Consider the following 16,515-nt stretch of genomic DNA (forward strand, 5'->3'; position numbering starts at 1 on the left):
TTTTAAATCTTCACTCGTCTTGCCAAAAACAAGATGGCAGAGAGGTTTGCAAGTACTAAATAACTTCTGCACTTATCAAGTGTTTCAGTAGTGACACTGTTCTTATTCAACCACAAAATCTATTTGTTGTCAAATAGTCTCTGGTGTCAGGATTGTTCTCCTGTATTCATGAAAAATACACAGCATGTGTCAGTGAATCCACTCATCTCCCTCCTTCTGGGAATGAAGGAAAAGAAAGATGAGTCCCCTGGGCCATTGGTGTGTGTTGGTGTTTACAAGTCTTCTCCTGGTGTTGTCTTCCCAGAACATACAATTTGATGTTTGTGCATTTAAAAATGATGCAATAAAAGTTTCTTTAGAAAACACCTCCCTTAACTTATAAAGCAGAAATTATAAAGCTGTTTAGTCTTTGGTCATTTTTTCACTTTCTTCTAGAAACTATACCATGAGTTGACCGCAGGTTTTATGCGATAAAATAATTCAGGTGTACTTTCTCCTGTCTTGAGGGACTTAAAGGAAACTTAAATAGGCTCAGCATTTTGCAGTTTTCTCTGCTTTCTATCACTGAGAAGTGCGTATTGCAGGATGTCTCTAACATCTTGAATTTTATCCTTAACTTTCAGATAGAATCCATCTCAGCCTTGCACTGCTCTTTAAGGTGGGAATGTCCTCCTCATCAGCATTGGAGATAGAGATCTTCCGCTACATTGATGTACATCAAAATGATTTCATCGAGGTAGGACCTATATTGCAGTGAAATGACTGGAGCACAGAACTGATGGCCCGGAGTGCTGTGCTCTATATGCAAGATGAGTGTTTCCCAATAAGGTAACAAGCAGGGTTCCACCTCTGGCACTGGGTGTGCCACACGAGCCTCAAAAAGCAAGGTTGCAAGGGGAGAGTCTGTGCTGGGGACCTTCTGAGTGAAAGAGGGATTTACATGGACCTCCGTAGACCAGGTGGCTGTGGGCATCCTTCCAGTGTGTGCAGAGAGAGGCTCCACGGAGCTAAAATGCACCCACAGGAGAGAAATGGCAAATCTTTGCCAGTTTAGAAAAAAAATAAATATATGGCATCCATGACACTGCTGTGATGGGGTAGAAATGAAACCATCTTCCAATGTGACACTTCTTGTGTTCAAAGGCCAAACACTGCGGTATCCTGGGTGATTTAACTGCACGTCTTTCCTTCCTGTGCAGGATCTTAAGATATGGGTGGCTGTGGAAAGCGATTCTGTTCAACCGGCTCTGAGGAAAGAAGTAACGCGAATGGTGGCACTGGCAGCAGACAGACTTTCAGCACTGGGAGCCACAGTCAATTTAGTAAACCTGGGCTCACATCAGGTGCTGGTTTGATTCTTACATTTAAAATGTCATATTTGCTCATGTGGTTTACCTGTTACATTCAGTGCTATGTATGTTATGACTTACCAATATTTTTGGTAGCTAGATAGCAATCTCAATAGTCTCATAGCTATGTGAGACCTGCTGAAATAAGTCCCTCAAACTGTCTGACAACAGACTTGGGAGACCACACAGACAACCCAAATGCAAACAGATGTTCTCTGCATAGGAGGGGCAGTTTGGAGCTTTCAACTGGAGGGAAGCACTTTGTAAAAGTAAAACATCTGAGTTTTTTACCAGGGCTTATTTTTACATTCTTCTGAGTAACGAAGCATGATAATTAATGCATCACTTTGTCACCAAAGTCTTTATATGAGGGAAGTAGGTTTTACAAGTGTTGCTAGACAGAAAGGGTAGCTATCTTGAGCATCATCTTTGGTTTTGGGAGCTTCTGACAAATGCTCCCAGCCACAGTTGGAAAGCAACAGGCAAGAGCCAGTATCTGAGAAATCTCTGTCTCTCGTTCACTTATTTTACTGTAGCTGGGGGGTCTTTCCTGCCCTGGGCTGTTGAATTCCTATTCTAACAGGAATTTAAAAGTTCACTAATAGTGATTCCCTTTTCTTTCTTCTGAGGCTTCTGGGCAGGATCGTGAGAGTCTTAGCACAAGGACCTTGTGGCACAGCAATACTTTAATATTTCAGGTTATATAATTTAATAGTTGTAATGAATGCAGTTTAATATTTCATATAATTTAATAGTTGTAATGAATGCATTTAAAATTAAAACCTTAGCATGCACTTGGCATGAGGTTATGATGAAAATATATAGCAACAGTCTGCGTCAGTAAAAGCAGGGAATGGATTACCTGTTGTCGGAGCAGAGACCAGAGATACTTTTCGCTGCCCAGGACCAAAATCTTGTTTCACAAAATGGGTTTTTCCTTTGATGACTGGGCAAGCAGCTACGCTACAGTTGCAACAGACCGATACAGACTGATATCAGTGAATACAAGGGAATACACACATTTCTTCACTACTTATCTCTCTGTCTTGTGAGATGCTCAGCCTGTCTTGGCCATGGTGGAGATCTGTTCTGCACAGCAGTAAGTTACAGGATTGGTTTAGAGCCTTAACCTGTTTGAAAACAGTCTAAAATAGCTGCTGCTGCTGCTGCTATTTTTGTTTCTGTATGTGAAGTTACAGGACTCCTGTGATCTGTCTGTGGCAAAATAAAACCCCAGATTAGTTTGTGTGGCTTTTGACTGTTTCAGTGTTGCAACATATACTTTTATCACTCTAGAACATAGTCAGCTTTGTCTTCCCGAATGTTGCTAAATAAGAGGTTAGTAACAAGGGCATTTATGACACTAAATGTTAGAATAGCTCCATAAAGTCTCTGCAGAACCTAAACAGGTGGGAAGAAAAATCTTAATTTGTCTGGGTAGGTTAGAACTGGATTCAAAGTCAGATTTGTAGACCTGGTCAAATCGGAGCCAACTGACCATGTAGAAGTATTTTCAATACTGAGAATTCCAGGGTGTTTTTTACATAACATTTGCAAGTTTTCAAGGGTTTGTTTTTCCTTTTCTTTTTTTTGTTTATCTGCAGTTGCCTGATGGCCAGAACCTTCCACTGCCTCCTGTGATTCTCGGGGAACTGGGGAAGGATCCACAAAACCCCACTGTATGTTTCTATGGTCATGTGGATGTGCAGCCTGCCAAAAAGGAAGATGGCTGGAAAACGGACCCTTACACACTGACAGAAATCAATGGTGTGTATCTGCTCATAATTTTTGTATTGTTATTTGAATACATAACTTTGAGATTCTGAGTAGAAAGAGGCTCCTCCCTGTATGTTTAACCAGAGCATGAGGACTTCTCCCATGGAAATCTGTGGGACAAATTCAGCAGCTTTGAATCTTGATGACCATGCTGTGAGTAGTGAGACCCATCAGTGATTGTTTAATATTTGGCGTGGAAGAGCCACATGAGGTTAGTTATGCATTATAGAGTATTCAATAGAGAATCCATTTCTGCTTTAAAATTCTTGTTGGGTTGTTGGATCAGCCATTATCCTCCCTCGTGCTTCCTGTTCTTGCTTCATAATCCTTTAGTACCTCCACCTGCCATGCTGGAGCTAAGGAACATTGGTGGTGGAAAAATGAGAGCCCTCCCTCCCCCTTAACATACTTATGCTTCCACTACAGCCAGCTGAGCATGCAAAGCTCTGTTCACTTGAAGGACCAAAATTAAGGATGAGGGTCAGCAGGGAGTAAGACCAAGAATCCAGAAATTCCCAGGCCTATCCTACAGCCATTAAATCGCTCTTTCCAATCTCTTGGGACCAGTTACAAACACCCTTACTGGGGTAACTTCTGCCTTCAGTAGGGAATGCCCCAGATAAATCTGGTAGTGACAATCCACAGATTTATCTGTACATGAAACCGAAATCTGTCCCTGCATACAACTGTACAGTTAAACACTTAAAAAAAATATTGTGCCTAGACTTGTAGCTTCATACTTCTATTGGGGTATCTGTCTGTGGGGGTTTTTTGCTGCTTTTTACCTGGGCTGGCTGATGTGCATAGAAGCCGCGTATTGTGCAAATTCTCCAGGGATATCTGGTGTGAACAAACAGCTCCTAGGAACAAAAGTGAAGCTCAGAAATTGGCACGTAGCAGAAACCACAATATGATGTATGTAAAAGGGAGTAAAACAAAAGTGTACCAGTGCACTGAGAAACACCCATCACTTTATTTAAAACATGTCAATGAAATACTGATTCTTTTGACGCTTTCACGCACCACTACAGCTTCTGTGGTAACAGGAATTTGCTGATGACACTGAAGTGACGAGAGAAGTTTCAAAGATTGCTTAAAAATGTTCCTCTTCTTTTTAAGGAAATCTCTATGGGCGTGGAGCAACAGATAATAAAGGACCTGTCTTAGCTTGGATAAACGCAGTGGAAACATTTCGAGCCTTGGAATTAGTACGTATTAATGAGGAGTTATTGTTGTTGTTTTATAATATATCTCTGGAGGGATGCATTTACCTTTCTGTGAGTTAGATGATATGTCTCTGTACCAACAGATGATGTAGATTTTGAAATATTAGCTTATTTCTAATGCTATATCTGGGGCACTGGTCCCACTCCAGTAAGAATCTGTCCTTGAGCATTTCTATTTTGAACAGTCTGTATGCAAGGTAAATATGGTTTTGCTGTCATTGCCCTGTACACTGGGGAAAGCATTCAATGTATATTATATACATTAAGCAGCTTTGATACCCGATTCTCTTGAGAGCTTTTAAAATGGTAAAATAACATACAGCACAGATTGGTCATGAAGATTCATCTCTCCTGTTACATTCTGCCAATCTTTGATTTTGTCTATCTACAAGTTACCTTCAATTTATGTGTGTATGCATGAAGAGAACAAGTATTAAGAAATGCTCATACATAATGGGCTGCTCTTTCAAAAATGTATTAGATTCATCAAAGCAATTGCTCTGAATGGGTGCATTAACCAAGTACAAATATACCCACTTATAGTATGACATAGCTCTAGGAATCAAACTTTTGCCTAAATTATTACAATGACCAACTCAGTTACCTTTAAATCTGTCTGCATATTTAATAATTTTGAGCTAGTTGTATCCCCAATGCAAAGCTAAACCAACATATAGTCCAAACTTATAACGTGGTTAGTGAGCATACTTTAAGGTGAATTTGCATGACGTTTTGTTAGATTGTTGAGAAACAGTTTTGTGCCTCTGTAATGATACTATGGCACAAACTGAGCATAAGTCTTGACTTTTAAAGTCCTTTTACAACCTTCTGGAAAACTGATGTTCTTCTTGCATCAGTAGTACGGAATTGACCTCAGTGTCTCTTAAGTGCTAGTAAACCCACACGTTATTTGTGTACAGATTAGCTGTTGTAAGTGGGTATGGTTATGGGGCTGTCTCTCTGCATCTTTCCAGTTTTTCAAATCACTAATAATAACTTCAGCATTTTAACAAGCAAGCAAAAATAAATACTTCTTATTTGAAGCCTTTCCCTAGAAGACAGCACAGACCATCAAACAATATTCATGAACAGTTTGTTTCTAAATGTTTTTGTGGTCGTTCGATGAACCACTGGTGAACCCATCTATAACACAAGTTCATTTAATTCTACACATTTGTTCCTGCGTTTAATCTGAGCATTCAATCAGAAGATAAAACATCTTAAAAGCTGTAATGAGAAAATGAATTAGAACGGGAAACTAAGCTCAAATTTATTTCTCCTGTGGGATGCGTCAGCATTTCTAACTTGTGCTATTCCATAATAAAAGTTCTCTTAATTACCCTTGGAACTCCATCCTTATGAACTAGCAGGCAAATGGATTCATGACTGCTTAAAGGACAATTATAGTAGAACCATCAGCAACACAGCAACATTTTTACCACTGAAATCCCAACTCTGGTGATAGATAACACGTTGGGAAAGCTGCAGCAGTAGACCTCTGCCAGTGGTTCCCGCACAGGCACCAACAGTAGAAATATAAGAGGCAGGAAATTTTCTGTGAAAATGCAACTGTTATTATGCAGGATTTCCAAAGCAATTAGAATACTTAATGGTACTGAGAGAAATAAATCCCATTTTATGAGGCAGTCCAAGCTTTCTGAAAACACAAGGAAAAAGCATATCACTAGTATTTTCCTTCAAAAATTAAAAGTGTGGAAAAAGCATGAAGAACAACAAGTTTTTCTGGGAAACGACACATAACATGAAGAACAAGTTTTTCTGGGAAACGACACATATATTTATCAATGCCCTTTCTATTGAAGCAAGCTATGTATCCTATGTCCTTCATTTCCTAACACATGTACTGCAAGCCAGTCTGCTTTTGACTTTTTTAAGGTCTTTTATTTTTGAAAATGCTTGTTGCTTACCCAGACTTCATTACTGTTTATTTAGGCTACACCGGTAAACTTCAAGTTTGTAATTGAAGGCATGGAAGAAGCAGGGTCCTTGGGGCTGGAAAAATTACTTGAAGAAGAAAAATGGGGCTTTTTCTCTGATGTTGATTATATTGTGATTTCGGACAACCTCTGGCTCAGCAACAAGAAGCCTGCCCTTACGTATGGGAGTCGGGGAAATGCCTGCTTCTGTGTGGAGGTAAACGACACAGGTTCATTCAAACTGGGCCCAGAGAGCAGTGATGTACACTGCACACCACATCTACATCTGCATGCAAAGAAAGACCAAGAGCAAGCTTAATATTTACAAATACAGACCTTTCTTCCACATCCCTTTTTGCTTGTGCAGATTTCCCCCCTCATTTCAGTGCAATTAGCCTTATTTACTTCCATTAACTCCTCTTCAATCATCGTTTCTCCACTTACGCTCTCTCTCCTTGATCCCTTTGCTATCCCATTACTCTCCTGCTGCTCTCCCTGTCTTCTCTCATCACTCGTTCCACACGTCGACTCTGTTCTCTCGCAGCACCATCCCTGTGCCTCCCAACTCTCTCATTCACTCTAAAACGATTTCTTCTGCAGCTCTGCCCCTTTTGCAGCAGATACTGCTTACTGCAATGTATCTGCCTAAAGGGACTCAATGTAGTTGGATTCCTGGGTTTAAAAGCCACACAAAATTTCTGTAAACACTGGCAGAAGCAAGTAACAGTGCACTGTAGTATATTTAGCAGCCAACGTGAGCTATTGTGAAATGAAAAGCAGAAATTTCTCATCTGGAAACTTCCTGATGAAGCATAAAAGGAATTTCAGAGAGAAGATTAAAGAACTAGAGAACTAAAGAAAAATCTGCATTAACCTTTCTGTCTGAAATAGAATGAAATTTGTTTTTTAACTAAAAGAGCCTCAGCAGCCTTGATTCAATTCTTCTAAGTCTTGGTTAAGAAAAATGATGCTATTAAAACATCAAAAATGATCTCTACCTGCTACCAGGCAGTGGGCTGTAATGAGGTTTTGAGAAGAATAAACAAGTTTTTTGCAGGCAGATAGTTTACGATAAACCTGCATATGAAAATGTGTCTGGAAAAAGAACCCATTTAATAAACCAAATGCCTCTCTCTATTCTAAAGCTGTATGATTCAAGAGTCCTCTGAATTCTGATGTGTTGCATTCTGGAATTAAGGTTGGACATATATTTTCTTAACACAAAACAAGTATGGTTCATTCTTGCCTTTGTTATGAAGATTTAGCATTAAATAGAGAACTTGAAGTTATTCTGCGATGTTAGAAACAGTAATATGTGTTTCACTTAGTGTGTTTAATCTTGCTGGAGCAAAGGAAGGAATGGAGAGGGACTCTTGCTTTCAAAGACCTGTAAGTGCTATAGACAGCTGCATTTCTCTAGTGATTAACAAGAGAGCCCTATTTTCTCTTTACCAGCAGCAGATTGTTCCTGACACAAAATGTTTTCCATTTTATAAATAAACACATAATCATTTTTATCCACTTGTGGTGTCATTTAAAAAACCGCAGTCACGAGTTGCTGTGGGGAAAAAAAAAAACAACCAACCACTCGCAGAAGAAAAAGGTAAGGAGTGTTTATATGTAACCTGTGTTTTTGGTACAGGTTGAATGCGGCAGCAAGGACCTTCACTCTGGAACTTTTGGAGGCATCGTTCATGAGCCACTGACAGACCTGATAGCTCTGCTGGGTAATAACACGCGTCATTGCTCAGGAGTAACTGGGGAACAACGGCTAGCAATCAGCCTAACAAAGATCAGTGCCATGTTTAATTGACCTGAGTAAGGCAAGTCTAATTGAAGCAAGATTCCTAGGTTTATAAATCTCAGCATAACTACAGTGGCAGCAGCTGAGGAAGGGAATGTCCCCAGTAAGGCCAGGACCTCAGACACATGCCCATTAAGCTGGTGTCAATCAAGAAAGTTTAAGGATTGCTGGCAACTCGAATACATACACACGTAGCAAAGCCTGTCTTTTTAATGCTGATTTGTATCTTGTGAAGATGATGTTTTCATGTCAGCAGCTGTGCTGATCCACCACACACTACGCACAAATGAGCAGCAACTCAGTGGTTTTCTTCATAAATATGAAAATGCATCAACATAGGTGCCACAGCTTGATGGATGCAAACAGTTGCTAGTAGTTAGTGGTTGGGCTTACTCATCTGGTAAAGAGTTCGGTAGAAGAGAAAAGGTGTTGTGATTGCCAAGTGGAAGAAACAGGTCCCACTTGTACTGATATCTCTATCTTGTGTTGTAGACAGCCTTGTGGATCCCACAGGTCGTATTAAGATCCCTGGAATCTACGACAGCGTTGCTGCCCTGACAGAGGAGGAGAGGAAATTGTATGAATCGATTGAATTTGATCTAGAGGAACATAAAAATAATAGTGGCGTGGAAAAATTCCTCTATGGCACCAAGGTAACATAAAATCTGTATAAATGGTCAGCAGAAAGAATTTAAATCACTCATTTGTAGCATTTATGTATAAAGCCAAACTGAAAGATGTTTTCAGACAATGGCAAACTCAAAAATAAAATAAAGGTGCAAAGAACATTAAAAGGTAAATAAAATTAATCTGCTGAAAATGCAAGCTACCGCATCTGGGGAAAGTTATCCGAAAAGTGAATAATCAATGAAAAGGAATAATGCAAAACTAACAGTGTTGCTCCCCTTCTCTTGCACTGCAGATCCTCTCCCTCTCACAAAACCAGCCTAAGAAAATAAGCATTAAAACCTCTGTGCATGGGTTACGTAGTAGAAAAGTTGTATTTGGCTTTGAAAAAATGGGGAGGCAGCTTTAGACAGATGTGTTTTAGGGTGGTTTTTATGTGCTTAATTCAGATTTTGATGTCTGTCGAGCACGCCAAAAACCCACACAGAGCTATAAGCCTCTATTTGCCAGCATTTAAAAATCATATCCTAAATAAAAAACAGTAGGTAAGGGCTGGCTCAGAAAGATCTCTCTGCACAGGAGTGGCAGCTGGGAGAAAGGAAAGAAGAGATTCATTATTTTTTTTTATCACCGATGTAATTATACTTGTATAACCTGTAATATGGCTGCTTTTATTTTGATGAAAAAGCCTCTGAATTAGCCTAAGCTAGACTGTAATAATCAGTAATACAGAAGTATAATGTAACTACACTAAAGTTCTGATGCTTTACTTATATGAGGATGAAACAGTGCAAATTTTATGTGTACGTAAAACTCTAGTCTCATAAAACTGGAGTAGAAGGAAAGGAGCTGTGCCCTGCGGTTCTGCATGAAGAACAATTTATAACATATATTTCTCCTTTCTTCCTTAGAATAAACATTTTCTTTTTTTCTGTTTTTATTTTTTTTACCCCTATTTATTTTCTCTGGGAAATGGATCTATTATTTTCTTACCTTTTATATTATTTAGCACTCTATAGTAAAATTTGTCCCCTGGCATAATCTGGGAAGGGTCTGGCTAAGCTGGTCCCGGGTTTCTCCTGCTAGAAGTTATAAGATCAACAGACAGTCAGATCAGAAGTTGTTCTGATTTTCCTTTGCATGAGAAAAATTTCCTTCCAAGGTATTTTGAAATAATGCTCCACTTTTCTTGCTGTGCATGAAAAGTTGTTCTTATCCAAATATCTCTAAAGGTAAACAAATGTTGATGGAAAGAAATAGTATTTTTTTTTTTAAATGAAAAGATATGAGCATGGGTTTAAATTACAAATCAAACATCTTTAAAACAGAGGTCTCCAAATACAAATTTTAGGATGGAAAAAGGTTATTTCATCACATCAGTTTACATCAATTGTGAATGGCTCCTGTGTCATCCTTTATATTTTCAACGTTATTTTTTTGAAGGAAGAAATACTTCTACACCTGTGGCGTTACCCTTCTCTCTCTATTCATGGGATTGAAGGAGCTTTTCATGAACCGGGAATTAAAACGGTCATTCCGGCAAAAGTCATTGGCAAATTCTCAATCCGTCAGGTCCCCCACATGGACCTTTCAGTTGTGAAAAAACAGGTAAGAGGCAAACCTTTTCTTTGGCCTCTACTGTGTCAACTAAGTCCCTCTTCACAGCTCAAAAATTTACACCCAAAGTAGTAAACTGAATATTTTTAGCATTTATTTGTTTCTGACAGCAGAAGTGGGAACGTGGGTGTAAGCTTGAGCTGCAAGAAGCTGAACACTTCTGACTGCGATGTGTTTTCCCCGCAGGTGGTGGAGCACTTGGAGGGTGTCTTCTCCAAGAGGAACAGTCCAAACAAACTGAAAGTGTCTATGCCTTTGTGTGCGAAGCCCTGGCTCGCTGATGTTAATGGTCCACTGTACAAAGCAGCAAGAAGAGCAATAAAAACAGGTATGTTCCTTCTTTTTTTTTAGTCTTTAATGTGTCTGCAAGTGTGCAGGGGAGTTGTGCTCATTCATAGAGCAAAAGGGATTTCCTGATTGGTGCTGCAATCACATCTCATTGATGTATACATCTTATTGATTTTTATAGAACTCAGTCATATCGCCCCCTGCAGCTGAATTGGGCGCTATTTAATAAGCGTAGCCAGAAGACCTCATTTAGTTCTTTCATGTACTAACGGAAAACCAGAGGTTAAAGTGCAATTGATTCATGAAATCAATTGGCTGCACACTCAAAACAATTCCTACTCAGAAGCTTGTTATGTTTGAGCAAATAGCTGATATTTGGTAGCTGAAGAAAGCACCTTTATTTCACGTAATGAATTCTCTCCATGTATTTCAGTTTTTGGAGAAGATCCTGATCTTATTCGGGATGGTTCAACAATTCCTGTTGCCAGAATGTTTCAGGCTATAACGCAGAAAAGTGTGATGATGTTTCCGATTGGAGCAGCCGATGATGGGGAGCACTCCCAGAGTGAGAAAATAAGCAGGTTTCTTTTGTTTGTCTATTTGCGCTATAAGAGAATATGGGAGAACCGAAGTCCCTGGGTACCCACACATAAGCACTACCATATGGGAAGCTTTGCTCTCCACTGGACAGTCCCAAACTACTGCCTCTAGGAAACTTGTTGCTGTGCCACGTAGAAAGAAAAATTCCCAACTTAACACATACCTCTATATAATTTTCATGAAGTGTTTACTCAGCCTTTAAATACCTCGCACTGGCAATTTTCATTTCACTGCCAATTAAATTTCTCTGGTCTGAAAGACGATGATGTAGATGGGCATCTTTCCATCACAGCATCAATTTCAATGTATTCCGGTCAGACATACAAAGGATAATGGTTAAGTAAGGGGTTTAATGCTTTTCAGTATAAATGGATATAAAGGGACCAAACCTAGAGTAATTGTATAAAAATTAGCCTTAACTTGCCATTTGTGTTCATTCTTTGAGAAGTGTGTTGCCTGAGCATTTGTGCAGCTTCTGAGTCAAGTCACACTGAGTTTGAGGAACTGGAGAATCCTACAATGATTAATTCCCAAATTGTTTTTTGTTGTCTCTAAGCATATCCTCAACCCTTGTGGCTACAGACAGTAGTAATTAGGGGACATAACATTAGAAAAAGTCTCCTCAGTGAACCCTTCAGAGGAATGCCAATTGCAGGATGTCCAGAATTTCTGTGCACTTGGTCCTTTTTTTGGGTGACGAATCTTGCAAATTCCTCTGAGGACTCTGAAAACTTCACCAGACTACATGCCACTAATTTGAAGTTCATTCAAATAATTTAATTCTCTTTCTTTCCTTCTTCATAGACACAACTACATTGAAGGAACCAAAGCGTTTGCAGCCTTTTTCCTGGAGATATCAAAGCTACATCGGCACTTACATGAAACTTCAAACACGGAGACTAACGACTGACAGACCATTGCATGAAAATCTGCAAAGCACTTTTTTAGTCTTAAGCTTTCAAACTTCCTGATCTGGAAAAAACTTATAAATCACATCCTCTGCGGGTCTGAATTGGTGGAAAAAATAAATGTCATGCTATTATTTGCCATACTACTACATGACATGCATTTGTGATCCAGTCAATCAAGTGATCTTATCCCTAAAGCTATAAAACGGGGTTAGGGATAATTCATTCTTGCTGAGTGGAATATAGGACCAAAGGGAATTTTGCCATTTATTTTATTAAAATTTCTTCATTTCTGTTTTGTATTATGCCCATGTTCACGCCACCTAGTTCATATTCTGGTTTATACATATGAGCAATTCTCAACATTGTTGTTTCCCCCCTGCTTTATACAAAATTTCTCTACTCATAAACATGACCCTTTTTCCAGAAGAGAAATGTGGAAAGCTTGGTGAGATGTTAGAGGTGATATATTTCCTCCTGCAAGAGCTACGGAGGCTGTGTTTCTAGGACTATAACTGCTTCGGAAAAAAGTACAATCTATACTGCCAATGGGCTCCACAACATGAAGAAGTACAACTGAAGGTGGGCTTATGCTAGATGTAGTTTTTTTCTGTTGCTACTTGGAATGCCAAATAAAATACAGTCAACAAAGCACCATTTTATAAGCACAGGTACTATCAGAGCAGTGTACTGAAATAAGGTTCTGCTCTGAAACAGCCACTTACTGTCAAGTTAAAACCATGTGTGTGAAACCAATGAATTATGCAAACCATCTTCACGCCTCCTTCAGTCCCAGAAAAGAGAAATTCAGTTTCAGGTTCTCCAGGCTCTGAAAGAAAGCATTGGGGAAGCCACTCCAGCCCATGGGGGTATCCAGAGCTACTCTTTCACTCGTAGATCAAGACAGGGCATCACCAGTCATCCCGTCTCTTTCTTTTTTCTGGTGTTTGGCAACTCATCAGCCTTTTGAGGGGAAAAAAAAACCAAACAAACAAAAAAAAAAACCCACAACACAACACATTTGGTGTGCATTTTTCTAAGGTCTGTACTGTATACACACCATTGCTAGCAATGTTACTTCTTGGTTGCATTAACAGCTGTTTGCTGCCACACTAAGTTAAAGGTAACTCTGAAAGGATAGTGTTAGAAATAGGATTCAAGTCTGCTTCTCTTTGTTAGCCTTGTTCTAGTTATGCCATATCCCATGTCAGAGCATGTTAGATATTCTCAAATCCTGACCAACTAACTACAGAGATTGTATGTACACTTTGTGTGTGTACGTGTGCATATGCATGTATGTAGCTCTGTGTGTGTGCATCTATATACGCACTCACAAGATCTAATCCTGATGTTAAAAAAAATTCTTGTTCATACTGATTCAGGTTTTTCTTACTAAGGGTTGAATAATGACTTTTGGTTTTGGCGAATTTGTGTGCAATCCTATAAATGCTACAATATGCAGGACAGCTTGCACAAAGTCACAGAGAAAGGACACCCAAAAGAGGTAACTTTTCAGTGTAAATTGGACTGGTTAAATATTACCCTAGATTAATTTTTACACTGATAAAGTTCTAGTGTTACTTTGTATTTAGTTCAGGGTACCTCTTCACAGTGAAACCTAAGTACCGTTTGTTTCATGTATCTTATTTGTATAATCATGTAAGAGGATGCTTAAACCTACCCAGGTGGTAAGAAAACAACCTTGGGATCTTCAACAGCAGCATCGATACCTTTGAGAGCCTGTGCACCCCCGAGCACCTCTAATAGCACTGGGTGGCTACACATGGTGGGTCAAGGTCTGCCTTGTCTCCTTGGGACATTATTTGAAGTCTTCCCTCTTGTAGGCTCTACACCTATGTTGTAGGGAACCGCATGCTCAAGGGTGGGACCATATTTTTCTATTGATTATTAATGTGAAAGAGGAAATTGCAACATTTTAATTTTCATTTAAAATAATTTGGCTTAAGTGTGAAAATTGTTTGGTTTTTTTTTTTTTTTTTATTAGAGGAATACAGTGATCTCTCAAAAGAGAAGACTAAAAAATGTGGCAGTCAGATAAAATCATAGAGAATGAGTAAAACAATAAGATGCTGACAATAGAAACTGAAGGCATAGAGAGGTGAGCAGCCTCCCAAGACTAAGACCTAATCAGGTCACCATCTGCTTAGCCTGTGAAAGTGGAAGATTAGGCTTAGTCATGCAGTTATGGTTTTCCTTTTCAGTAACACTACTCCCAAAAAGCTTGACTTTGACAACTGTTAGTTATTCCTCTCAGAATGAGGCATTTAGCTTCTTTGACAAAATGTTATACAATGCCTTCCTAGTTCAGGATGTCCATAGTCCATGTTTGGACAAGGAAGATTGTGCAAATGTGCCTCTACTGGTGACACAGGACCCTGTGCCACAGTGGGCGGTGCCAGTGAGGAGTCCCCTTGTTCCTGCTCAAAACGTCCACCTGCAAGTAACATGTAAAGTTAAAATATCGATGTGTGAAATAACTCCTGAACACAATCTTCTCACTTTATATATTCTGTTTAGTCTCCCTGGCTCATCTCTGTGCTGCTCAACACGAGGGTGCGATGGGTGCCTGTGCACGCAAAACTCGCCTACGAGCAAATGCCCGTAACTGCGCACCCTTGTTCCCACCAACCTCTGGGGTCTGTCCTGTCTGCTAACAGAAACTCTCACTGCCAGCTACTTTCTACCACGGCATTTTCTGGAATCCTAAAAACATTTGCACTTTCTCTTCTCTTCTCCTTTTCACTTGCATTCTTAAATACATCTGGGTTTAGAAGACTTCTCCTCTAGAAAAACGCTGCTCCCAGGATTGGTCAGAACTGCATGTTACCATAGTTTTGGTGCAAGTTGCTCTCTTACAGGGAAGAAGTGTAGCACTTTGCTAACACTTATTGTCCCAAGGCGAAACTTAACTGATTTTCAAATTTACACCTTGTGTCATAGAATCACAGAGTATCTCTAGTTGGAAGGAACCCAAAAGGATCATTGAGTCCAACTCCATCTATGTCCATATATGTCTGTATTTTGAGCTGCAGGCACATCGTATCCTTTAAGACATAAATCATTACATAAACATTTTAAACAGAAATATATGAATAGAAAAATATGATCCGTTCTTTGTTAATAGAGTGCTTTTTTGTCTACTTAGCTCTACTGCCAAATACTTCAGTGATCACTTGCGTTCTTCGGAAACACGTATGAAGAACAGCTTCACGCTACAGGTCGTTTTGATAAATATGTAGTAAACACTTTTCCTGGGGTACTGCTACATTGGATTACATAAAAATAGACCAGGGAATTCAAACAGGCCTGCTAACAACGCAAGCATGGCGGTATACAATTTTGCAAGTTCTTTGCAGATTTTTTTTTAAACTGAAGTATGAGCTTGAATGGAACTCAAGACACTTGGCCATCATTTCCAGTGGTTTCTAAGGAGGTAAGTGAAAGAGCCACTGACTTGTAACGGGGCTTTTCAGCTGATTCTGCAACCCACACGGAATGAGTTGTTTGAGACGGATGGTGTCAGAGGAGGTTCCTAGTTACTTCACTCTCACACAATTTTAAAAATTGCAGACGCTATCTGAAAGCATGCTTGCATTTTGTTAAGCAATTCCTCGCGGGTTCTTTGCGTGACACTTGCCACGTTCACTTACTCCTCAAGGCAGGAATGACGACTGTGTTTCTTTACGGCCTCAAATTAAATATGTGTGTAAAAGTGCTTGCAAAAACATAACTCAGCGCTGAGTTTGGGTTCTATTTGCTAAGAAACTTTACCCTTGTGAGGTGAAAGCAGCCAGCAAAACCTTGCTTAAGCTTCAAAGTCCACACTGCAGATGGTGCCTCCTGACAGCAAAGGAAAATGGCTGTGTTCTTTGCTGGGTGAGCATTTGAGAACTTCAGCGCGTCACTAGGAAACGCTTCCCATAAAGCTGACAGTTTACACACGGTCTAATTTCAGCGGATGTAGCTCTAACAGGACTTGGATGCATGTGCCAGGTGGATAAAATGCTGACTTAGTGAAGATGAAAAATAAGGATTAAATCTGTATTTCACGTAGCATGACTATCTTTGCAAGTTCTTTTCTGATCTGATCTGATCCCACATTAAATCTTAATGTATCGATGCATAATGTACCAGACTTGATGTTTATATTGGAGATATTTGTCTTTCACAAACTTGCTTTGTGGGTTTGTGAGAGATGAATTATACAGTGGCAGAGCTGTAAATACTGGCAAGCTGGACGTCTTCACACATAACAGATAACACAGAGTAATAAATGAATCTCTTTCATTTTACTGCAATGAATTACAATTTTATTAAAAAAACCCACAGTACAACAAAACCAAATCCTTGGAGGTTTGGCAT

General features: G+C 39.5%; 1 protein-coding gene across 1 annotated transcript; it reads left to right on the top strand.

Moving 5' to 3' along the window:
- The first annotated feature begins 664 nt into the window (after positions 1-664).
- Positions 665-12,134, top strand: CNDP1 (carnosine dipeptidase 1 (metallopeptidase M20 family)). Its single transcript, XM_009885866.1, has 11 exons — positions 665-736; positions 1,200-1,343; positions 2,954-3,116; positions 4,245-4,333; positions 6,305-6,505; positions 7,931-8,015; positions 8,585-8,745; positions 10,163-10,327; positions 10,523-10,664; positions 11,058-11,205; positions 12,029-12,134. The coding sequence occupies exons 1-11, from the start codon at positions 665-667 to the stop codon at positions 12,132-12,134; spliced, it is 1,476 nt and encodes a 491-aa protein (XP_009884168.1).
- Positions 12,135-16,515: the final 4,381 nt, after the last annotated feature.

The sequence above is a fragment of the Charadrius vociferus genome, unplaced genomic scaffold (genome assembly GCF_000708025.1).
Source record: "Charadrius vociferus isolate BGI_N301 unplaced genomic scaffold, ASM70802v2 scaffold195, whole genome shotgun sequence".
Classification (NCBI taxonomy): domain Eukaryota; kingdom Metazoa; phylum Chordata; class Aves; order Charadriiformes; family Charadriidae; genus Charadrius; species Charadrius vociferus.

Bases quoted from the DNA above. Each gene is read 5' to 3' on its own strand.
- CNDP1 (XM_009885866.1), top strand. From the start codon at position 665: ATGTCCTCCTCATCAGCATTGGAGATAGAGATCTTCCGCTACATTGAT. The intron at 737-1,199 runs GTAGGACCTATA...CTTCCTGTGCAG, and splicing joins ATCAAAATGATTTCATCGAG to GATCTTAAGATATGGGTGGC. The intron at 4,334-6,304 runs GTACGTATTAAT...CTGTTTATTTAG, and splicing joins CATTTCGAGCCTTGGAATTA to GCTACACCGGTAAACTTCAA.